This window comes from Aptenodytes forsteri, unplaced genomic scaffold, assembly GCF_000699145.1.
Source record: "Aptenodytes forsteri isolate BGI_AS27 unplaced genomic scaffold, ASM69914v1 Scaffold280, whole genome shotgun sequence".
Classification (NCBI taxonomy): domain Eukaryota; kingdom Metazoa; phylum Chordata; class Aves; order Sphenisciformes; family Spheniscidae; genus Aptenodytes; species Aptenodytes forsteri.
The window spans coordinates 10,025-19,975 of record NW_008796042.1 but is presented as its reverse complement, the minus strand read 5'-3'; the positions used below and the strand labels follow the sequence as shown (position 1 = coordinate 19,975).

The 9,951-nt window shown below is 39.6% G+C and overlaps 1 protein-coding gene across 1 annotated transcript in view; it reads left to right on the top strand.

The window, feature by feature from the left end:
- Window positions 1–9,271, top strand: part of SDE2 (SDE2 telomere maintenance homolog) — a 10,233-nt gene extending 962 nt beyond the window's left edge. The window contains exons 2-7 of the mRNA XM_009285580.1: window positions 242–359; window positions 2,529–2,640; window positions 3,182–3,351; window positions 4,085–4,196; window positions 4,918–5,326; window positions 8,341–9,271. Of these exons, the coding sequence (XP_009283855.1) occupies window positions 242–359; window positions 2,529–2,640; window positions 3,182–3,351; window positions 4,085–4,196; window positions 4,918–5,326; window positions 8,341–8,556 (1,137 nt within the window). The 3' untranslated portion in view covers window positions 8,557–9,271. The remainder of the gene's footprint in view (window positions 1–241; window positions 360–2,528; window positions 2,641–3,181; window positions 3,352–4,084; window positions 4,197–4,917; window positions 5,327–8,340) is intronic.
- The last annotated feature ends 680 nt before the right edge of the window (window positions 9,272–9,951 follow it).

Genomic DNA, 9,951 nt, shown 5'->3' with positions numbered 1-9,951 from the left:
TTTTCCCCTAGCGCGGCTTTTCCCCATTCGTGTTTACAAGCTGATTTAGACCGTGTTTAATCCTTGAGGAAACGGGAATTAAAACAAGCACCATAGAGAATGTTTGTGCTTTTAAGATTGTCTGATTTTTGCTTCCTCTCTGTTCCTACAGGAAGGAAGGAACCGTTATTTCTTAATGATTTACTTTCTCGGAATGCTTCATTCTCAGTCGATCACGTGACTCAATTTTGCTGTTTTTTAGCATATTCCCGAAGAAAGCTTGTATGTGAAATGTAACGGGCGACTGGTTAATGATGAAGATGTACTGCAGAATGGAGCCGTTTATAGTCTGGAGCCAAGACTTTGTGGTGGAAAAGGAGGTTTGTTGCTTAACTGCTTCCCACTGATTAGATTCTTAGGTTAAAAAAAAAAACTTTTCTTATACTGTAGTCTATACTGACAGCAGCAGTCCTAATCTATTAGCACATCTCTTTCAATGTGGATGACTGTGATGTAATGTCTGTGAGCTGAAATCAAAGTCTACGTGCAAAGCTGAGAATTTACCAGGGAAGCTGCAGTTCAGCCAACAACTTTGCTGGCATAGCTCTTCTTCACACCCCTGGTCAGCTCAGCTCTACTAGTAGAAATCTGTAACGTGCATCAAAGTGACGTAAGAGTTGAAATTGTGTTGAAAAGCACCTGGTTTCTTAGACTCCTGAGTTTCATTTGTGGTCACTTACGACGAATATGGCAGGTACCAATAGTCTGTGATTTGAATATGTTATATGATCTAATTGATTTTGTCTTCTCTTATTTGAAAAAATATTTAAATGCCAAGATCCCAGTAGCCTAAGAACTAAAGAATTCAATCTCAACCAGACTCTTTATATTGACAAAATATTTTTAACTGTGTTACAGAAGATATGTAGTAATTATACAAAATGATGTAGCCACCGACAATATGGACATTCCCTAAAATGGAACATGATGGGTGAAGCAGGTTTAGCAGAGTATTTGAGTATAATTGGAGTTTGCTTTTTGAATCCAGTTCTCAGAATTCTCCAGCTATTGAGTTAAAATGCTGAATAATTGTGCAGCCTTGCATCAGGCTGCAGCTCAGCTTACTTTACATAGTTTTAGACAGAACTGGAAATAAATATTGTTGCTATAGCTTATGAGCTATTGTGGTTTTTTTAAATGCCCTAAAAGTGGCATATATGGTATAAGTTCACAGTATAGGATGCTTCCTCCTCACCTATTGTCCGTCAGCTTCAGTTATCCTGGGGTGGCACAGGATACGTGTTCTGTGGTTCATTCTGTGTTACTGATGTGCCGTTGGGGTCAGTTTAAAATTGTTCTTTAGCAATTTCATCTGATTCTAAAGTGTTCCCTTTGTTTTGACTTTATAATGTAAAGTGTGATAAAAACAGTCAAAGAAACAGGTCAAAGCTATTGAGACTTACTGTATGATCTCAAGGGATTACAGATCATGCTGGCTTAGAAGAGAACTGAGCATTTTATTATCAGACCTAATTCAGCACCTGTGACCTCAGTGAATACATTGCTGTTGATTTGGGGAGCGTTCCTGGCTAGGTGTAGCAGCTAGGGCCACATTCTTCAGAATGTAAAATTCAATAGCATGTTTCATGTGTTACAGAAATTCTCCTTGCCAATGGCAGCAATTGGTTTTGCTAGCTGAACATAATGCTTTTTCTGCCTCATGATACAGTAGGTTGTCTGGATTGGTTTGTAATAGTTCTTAAAGGTGCTTTTGGGGCACTAAAAACTATAGATTTGTTCAGCTTCTGGTTAAAAGACAGTGCTTCCACATTGTGTTTCTTTGAGGTAGTTAAACAAGTGTCTTTCTTGAACTGGAGACTCTTTGAGGTAGTTAAACAAGTGTCTTTCTCGAACTGGAGAAACATGGGGTGGGACTGATGGAGAGAGAAATCGGCAGCCTTGCCTATGAGTAATTAGTGGCTGAGAAGCATATAGAAATCTGTTTTGGGGGACTCTGCAGCGTAACATTGTACATCATGATCATCTTGACGAAGCTGCTAAGGCTATCTCCTAAAAAAGTCATTTTATTTTCTGCTAGATTTTTAAAAGGGGATTTAAGATTGGTGGGGGCTAAAGGGGCTTAAGGGGGAGGTATATCCTGGCTAAATTAGAAAGGACCCAAAATGTTATCTTGAGATGAAAAAGGTTTCAAACTGTTTCGCTGGGGGAGTCCAGAAATAGGCTTTCATGTTAGGAGTGCTGCACAGGTTCTAGTAAATCTGGAGTCCATCTGGTGTGGAATCAGGAGCGCAAAACCAAGATGAGTGGTAAACGCTGGGTACCTTCTTTCACTTAATGTTCCAGCATTTCACCCATGACAATTCTCCAACATGTTGCAACTTTCAACTTACCCTTTATTTCAGTTGCACTGAGGGAGAGGAAAGTGTTGAATTCACTGTATTTTTTTTCCATAATTAATTATTTTGTTGTATACTAGCTCATCTCCATTTGTTTCTGTTTAGCTAATTCTTGATTACTTTTTTTCTCAGGGTTTGGATCTATGCTGCGAGCCCTTGGTGCTCAGATTGAAAAGACAACAAATAGAGAGGCTTGCCGAGATCTCAGTGGAAGGAGACTTCGAGATGTCAATCACGAAAAAGCGTAAGGCATTTTCTTAGAAGCTAGAATTATAAAGTAAACTTACCATGTAGTTCACTGTTAACAAAAGAGTTCAAATGACAGGCTGTTGTAGCAATGAAATTTTATTTTGAATACTAAAAAGAGCAAAAGTGAAATCTTAAGCACAGATAGACTGGAAGCCAACAGGATTCTTCTGACTAGAATTATATTACTGCGAAGTAGAGGTGATTGTACTGCAGCCTGCTTCTGAGAGACTGTTCTGCACCTCTTAGATTTCTCATCTGGAATTCTCACCGTTGTTCTCTCTGAAGCTGCAAGACCATGATACTGGGGATATGTGACCTTACTGCTGTTTCTGGCTTCCAAAATAAACTTTAGCCTCTTCTCTGTAGCAGAATCTCTATATATTCCTTCAGTAATTCCCCTGGGTGCTGTTAGTCGTCTTTTTCCATTGGCTCCCATCCTAGCAGGTGGTAGAAGCATTCAGTAATTGCAAAGCAACAAACTGATATTACATTAAATGTTGGAAACGCTCTCATTTTCCTGGTTCCGTCATCTGCAGGATGGCTGAATGGGTGAAGCAGCAAGCAGAACGGGAAGCAGAAAAAGAGCAAAGGCGTTTGGAAAGGCTGCAGCGGAAACTTGCGGAGCCAAAGCACTTTTTCACAAATCCGGACTACCAGCAGCAGTGTCATGAAATGGCTGAGCGACTAGAAGATTCAGTACTTAAAGGTACCACAGTTCAACCTCACTTTCTCTCCTCAAAAAAATAAAGCAAACTAAAAACCCTATAGCCTCACTCGGGAAAAAAAAAAAAAAATTTAAAAAAAAAAATTGCTGTCAATAACTCTTTCAATTAAATGAAATTTTAAATTCCAGTAAAATTTGTTGGAATTCATTTTTCCTTTTTGGCTACTGCTTCTCTTAAATTGCATTGAACAGCTTAACACGGATACTTCACGCAGACGCTTCATCTTGCTGTGCTACAGTGTCATAATAAAAGCAAAATTCTGTGAAGGTAGTGTTGCTAGTTCAGCTGTAAGAATTACATAATCATTTTCAATGAAATGGTAATATATAAACAGGTCTTATGTAAAAACTAGAAATTGAATCCAACTACAAAATACCTTGTTTCACTAACTGTTCTTTGTAGTTGTTTTATTTATCCACGGATTATTCCCTTGCTGGCAGCTTGATAGTGAAACTTGAGGCTGAACGGGGTGTAGAACCTGAGAGTTCAGTTCAGGAATCCAATTTTAATTGACTCTCTGCCTTAGTAAAGCAGTGTGGGAAAGCTTTTGCTGCTACTGAGTTTTTGTGAAGCTTTGAGTCTACATAAATGTGCACTAATAGTGATTATTTTCAGTTGGTGTTTTAAATTGCATCTGAAATTAAAAGGTAAGTAGAATTTACAACATATGTGAATTGTGTACTGACGATGTAGACTTTTAACTTTGTTTTGAAGGATTGCAGGCCACTTCAAGCAAAATAGTGTCGCCGGAAAGTGGCAATAGTCGGAAGCGTCCCGGTGAATCTGGAAAGAATGGAACAAAATCTCAAAAAAGAAGATGTTTTTGGTAAGCATTACGACTCTCTCTGTACTTAATACTCGAGTATTAAGCCTTGGACAGGATGACAGGTTAGGTACATACAAGTAAGCAACATTTTATCTGAGATGTAGACTTAAATAGTAAAATTAAATTGAACCAATTAAATCGGAGAACTGAAAGTAAATGTTGCTGTGTTTATATAATTCTGTCCCAGCTGGAGCAGACAAACTTTATCTGCAAAAATAGACATCCTTCCCGCCCCCCCAGCTTCTTCTAATATGGTTATATTCTACTACCTCCCATTGTCCTTTTTTTTCATTAATGAAGTAGATTTACAATTAACTTGGCGGGGGGGGGGAATTTCCTGGCATTTTTCACCTTATGTAACACGAAGGAGAAGCCTTAATGATTCCAGTGGTGTTTGGAATAGCAATAGGTAGCACACATTTCTGTATTGGGAATGCTATAAAAAGATACCTGTTTTCAGAGGATGTTGGGTCCTGTTTAATATCACCACACATTTCTGTATTGGGAATGCTATAAACAAATACCTGTTTTTGGAGGATGTTGGGTCCTGTTTAATGTTAGCAGCTCTTCCATTTACTAAACTATCCTAACTAGCTGCTGGAGTAGTTCACTGCAGCTCTCTGAAGTGAGTTTTGGAAAGAGAAGTGTATAATAAAAATAATTTAAAAAAAAAAAAGTGAAAATAGGTGAACATTCATTTGTAATGTACTGCTTATGCCAGGCTGGGATTGGAAGGGTTGGATGATCCTGACAGTTCGGATTGCGAGGATGACAGTGAAGATGACTCCCCTCATGCATCTGACGGAAGTTGTCCGTCAGGCAGCAGATACAATGAAAATCCTGGAAACTCGAATGAATGTTCAAGCAGCTCTCTGGATTCGGTAGAAGATAGTCCAGCTACCAGTGCAACTGAGAAACCACTGGAGCCACCAGAAGGTACTGGAAGAGATCCGCAAGGAGAGACACACACAGGTGGGCAAACTGAAATGCCAGCTGAAGAAAACAGTAAAATGAAAAAGCCCTTGAAGGAAGAGGCCCAAGAAAACAATGAAGTAACCCAAGCTCTGAAAGAAGAGGAGCAAGAAAATGTTTCTTCTAAGGCACAGGAAACAAACCAGTTACAGAGCACAGTAAGTATGAAGCAGTACAAAATGTGTTACGTCTTTTTCTTCAGCTGCTTTTACTCAATCACTTTTCCCTTTGTGGATCGCAGAAAAGGGGAGGGGATTTGTATCCTATGACTTCAGTGCATTAGATGTACGTGCTTGAATTAGAATCGTAGTCTCCCTAAGAAGCTAATAGAATCTCCAGAGTTTGATTCAGAGCACAAAAAATCCCAAGGTTAAAAGGAAAAACAGCTTAACTGAAGATGCATCGTACGACTTATGAAAATGGAATGTAGCGAGTTAATGGAAACGGCAGTCAGAGGAGGCTCTTGGTTGACAGTGTCTCCATGGAGAAAGTTGAATTGTAGTATGGTAGCATTGTCTTGAGAGATGCTAAGTAGAATGGTTCAGGGAAGAACTTTATCAGATTAAGCTTTTAATAGTCTAGAGTTTCTACTAAGATGCAGTTGCCCTTGGCTGTTGGGTATTGTCTTTCCTGAGATCCATGTTTCTCTTGGGGTTCTTTTGTTGGGTTTTTTTTTTTCTCCTTCTATATAAATAGATACACTCTGGATCCAAAATTCTTCACTGAGGGGCAAAAAAGAAAAGTAAAACCCTTCCATAGGATGAAAGACTCTTATCAATACTTTTTGACACATTACCAAACACTGTCCAATTTGACTAATCTTATTTATAATACCATTTGACCTTAATGTTATAATTGACCTCAATGTTTAACTTAGAAGTTGTTCCAAGTGGACGTCCCCTAAACCAATCAGCCGATCAGTCTTCTAAGTTTTTTATAGTAAAAGGACTTGAGTCTAGTTCGTAGAGAACCCTAGTAGTCTGGTGCAAAGTTCAGTTCTTCATTGACCATCGAAGTCTGAAAGCAGCAGCTCCTTCACTAGAGAGACAGGATTACTATCAATGATGAGCTTCATCTGAACTGCAAAGGATGGTGGAAGAGTGGTTTTAAAATTGATCATCTGGCGTATGCGTGGTGGAAGCAGGTCTGTACTGTTGCCATGCCATTATCTCTGCTGGCAGTCTGGGTTGGTGTCGCAGCCCACAGCCAGATCAGGAGCAGCGCTGACCATGAGGTTCCTTCTCTGGTGATTGGCAGGAGGATGGCTGGGATTCCTTTCCTGAAGAGGCTTCAGATCAGTCTTCCAGCCAAGAGAGAATGTAGCTTTTCCCACTGAATTGATGAAAGCCCAACTAATATTTGGCAGTAAAAGGTGCCAATATTTGTGCTTCATTGCTCCTTGCATAATACTGCTATTAAAAATTTTTAGGGGTAATGAATCTAGGCTTATTCTAGCAACAAAACAAAATGTGGTGCTTTTTTCGGGCTAGGGAGTTGCTTGGATTTTCTGCCTTTTTTTCAGCTTGAGCAGAAAGTCTGCCATCAGCTGCCAGTGCCAATGACTGAATTCTAGTTAAGTGGAAGTTTAATACAGATAAATGGAAAAAAGACCAAGGATATAATCTGATAAATTAGAACTTTGTCATCTACTGTACTGTTAAGAGCTGGCAAATTTTAAACAGGATGTTTACCGTTCTTCACTGTTTACCTTTTGCTCGGTATTTGTGAGACTGTCTATTCCTAGAACAGGAAACTCCACCAATGCTGTGGCAGATTGTTATTGCAGGTGGAAATATTTTTATAATAGTCCTTGATGGATTTTTTTTTTTTTAAATGTAGGATGAGAATAATGAGGCAACCAGTCTTTTTTTGTATGCTTAGCAGGACAAAGGTTCTAATTCTGCTCGGGTTAATTGTTTTTGCTGAGTTCATAACGGAGTAGTCTCATTCCCGCTGCTGGTATTACTTGCTCTGAAGTCTCTTTGATAACTCCATCATGATACATACCATAAGACTAATATGTGCTTTTAAGTATTGAACGAAATGGGCTTAGATTTTTGTGTCCTTTTTAGTGTGTTAATGTTTAGTGTGTTAGTAAGTTCCAGCATTTGAATTGTCCAGTCTTTGTCCATGTTCTTTTGTGAACAAGGCCCTGGGCTTGGACTAGACAATCTATAGAGGTCCCTTTCACCCTCAATTATTCTGCAAATATACTGATTTCCTTTTAAGATGAAATTTTAATCCATTTTCTTGTGGCAGGATGAGATGTGAACTTCAGAACTTGCTTTTTGGCTACTCTTATAAAAAGAGGGTGCTTTTATATCTATTTCTATAATTACAGTGTAACTGCATTAGAAATAACTGTTCGTCCTCCTTCCTGCTACTGCTGGGGGCGTGTTGGTTATATTCTACATGGGGTTAAAAAGGGGCTGTTAGCTTTGCCGTGCCTCTGGAAGCCAAGGTTAAGCTACTGAACTGCTAGGCGAGATGGTGGGCTGTTGTTTTCAATTCGGTTTTCTTGGGAGTACTTAACTTCCCTGGGGATAAAACTGGTATCGACTGTTTTGTCTCCAGAGGAATAGGATTAAATACTGCCACTTTTTTTATTTTACTTTTTCGGCACTCCTCTATTGCAAGTAGAATGTGTTAATTCTAGTGGAATAATTTTAAAAGTTCAGCGGTGTTTACATCATTTAAAATAACCAGTGCTTCTGTCTTGGAGGCTATGTACATTGCAAGCCTAAGCACATCTGCAGCTTGTCTGGACATGTTAGAGCAAGCCTTTAACTAGCTAGCAGAGGCACTGCGAGGAGTAGACTTGTAGCAGCACAGTTGGACAGCGGGTACAAAGCTCACCTGGGCATTCACCCCGCTCTTGGGTGTGTTATCTCTGCTAAGATTTGCATGTTTTACGACGAGGCTGCTAGCTAGCTTCAATTCGCTTGTACATGATGCAGTAATACTTTGGCTGGGTAGCATAAGTACCGCTAATAATGAGAATATCCAACATGATACATATGGAGACATTGCTCAACTTTATTAAGTCATTAGGAGTTTGAAATAATCCTAATTGAAGGTCTTCTGCAAAAGGAAGCATTCTGTCTATACTTTTTCCTCCCCCCAATCAGGAAGAAAATAAAAATAGTCTGATGTGATGTTTTATTCTTTGCAGGAGGTGGAACCGATAGACCTACTGGCATTCAACTCTGCTGCTGAAATGGAAGCCCTGGGTTTAGATAAACTGAAGGCGGAATTGATGTCTTTAGGGCTGAAATGTGGAGGCACTTTAAAGGAAAGAGCAGCAAGGCTTTTTTCAGTGAGAGGTCTGTCTAGAGACCAGATCGATCCTGCCTTATTTGCAAAGCCCTCTAAAGGGAAAAAAAAGTGATTTTCTTTTTTTTTTTTTTTTTTTAAAAACATCATTTTGTATCTTTCTACTTTTAAATTTTTCTTATTCTGTACTGCCACATAGAGTTCTTTGGCATCCCTGGGTAGTCTTTTGTTTCTACTCTTTAGGAATTTCTCTTAACGTAACAGAGTAAGTTGCTAGATAGCGAGTTAGTTACGTGTTCAAAATTAAAGGAGTGAAACTACGATCGTTTGATAAACTTTACAAATAGTTATAACGAGTCTTAATCCAACAGGTAGAACAAACTCACTGTATATGGAAAGAAAGAACCTGAATATTTTCTGGAAAATGGTTGTATGACACTGTCATCACCTATCTTAAGATATCTTAAGAAAAATAGCAAACCTTTCCTAGCTTTCTATTGAATCTCCTTTAATGTGTATTCCAGTTAGCACAGTTAAAACTGTCAAATGAGAAACATTGAACTTATGATCCAGGCTTAAAAGCTGAAGTTTCTTCATATAAAAAGAACATTTTTATATGGATGCTGTCTGTATAAATAAATACGCTGTGCTGTGAGTTTCTGTGGGATGTCAGGTATCAGTATGGTATAAAATATTAATGCGTGCAAGTATTTCTTTTAGAAGAAGTTAAATAAGGGTATTTACTTACTTTGCTCTGGAAAAGTATCCGAGTGAGGGAAAAGAGAGAATCACATCCTTAAGAAACTAAAAAGAATAAAGTACACTTGCTGGCTGCTGAAGGTTGGTAACATACGGAGTGATCATCTGAAGCCGAATGGGAAATTTAGGGTGGGTTTTAACTTTTCCCCTCCCCCCCCACTGGTAAAAGCAATGGAATTGTCTCCCAAGGACTGAAAATATCTGCAGTGCTGGTGCTTTATCCTCGAGCAGCGTCTGTAATCTCGGTGCCGGGAGTTATCCCGTGAGGGGGTAAGGGCCCCTTGCTGGAGGGGCAGCGTGCTCGCATGACTGCGGGTGCAGCTGCCACTTCTCTGGTTTGAGAGGCTTTTAAAAAGCGTTTAGGTCAGTGCCTCAGATTTTACCACCGTATGCTGGAGAGTATTGCGTTTGTGATCCACTTACTGGGTTTTCTTGTAGAGACGCTTGAAAAATTAAAAAAGATCTCTCTCCTGTTCTGACATCATACCGCCCGCTTATCTGTTTTACAGTTTGGCTCATAAAGTTTTGAATTGCAGTAGCGGTAGGAGCTGGGCTTCAAACGCTAGGAAACCAGTTCACTCGTGTGGCGTTTAATGTTTCCGACGGGAGCAGTCTGTACCTGGTACGTCCGTCAGTTTTGCAGCCTGACGCCCCCTCTCCTCAGAAGCCGTTTGGTTTATGCTTGGAAGTTTTGGGCTGGGGGGGGTGGGGGGCGTTAAAGCTCAAGGCTTTATCCTTGACGAGCTCCCGC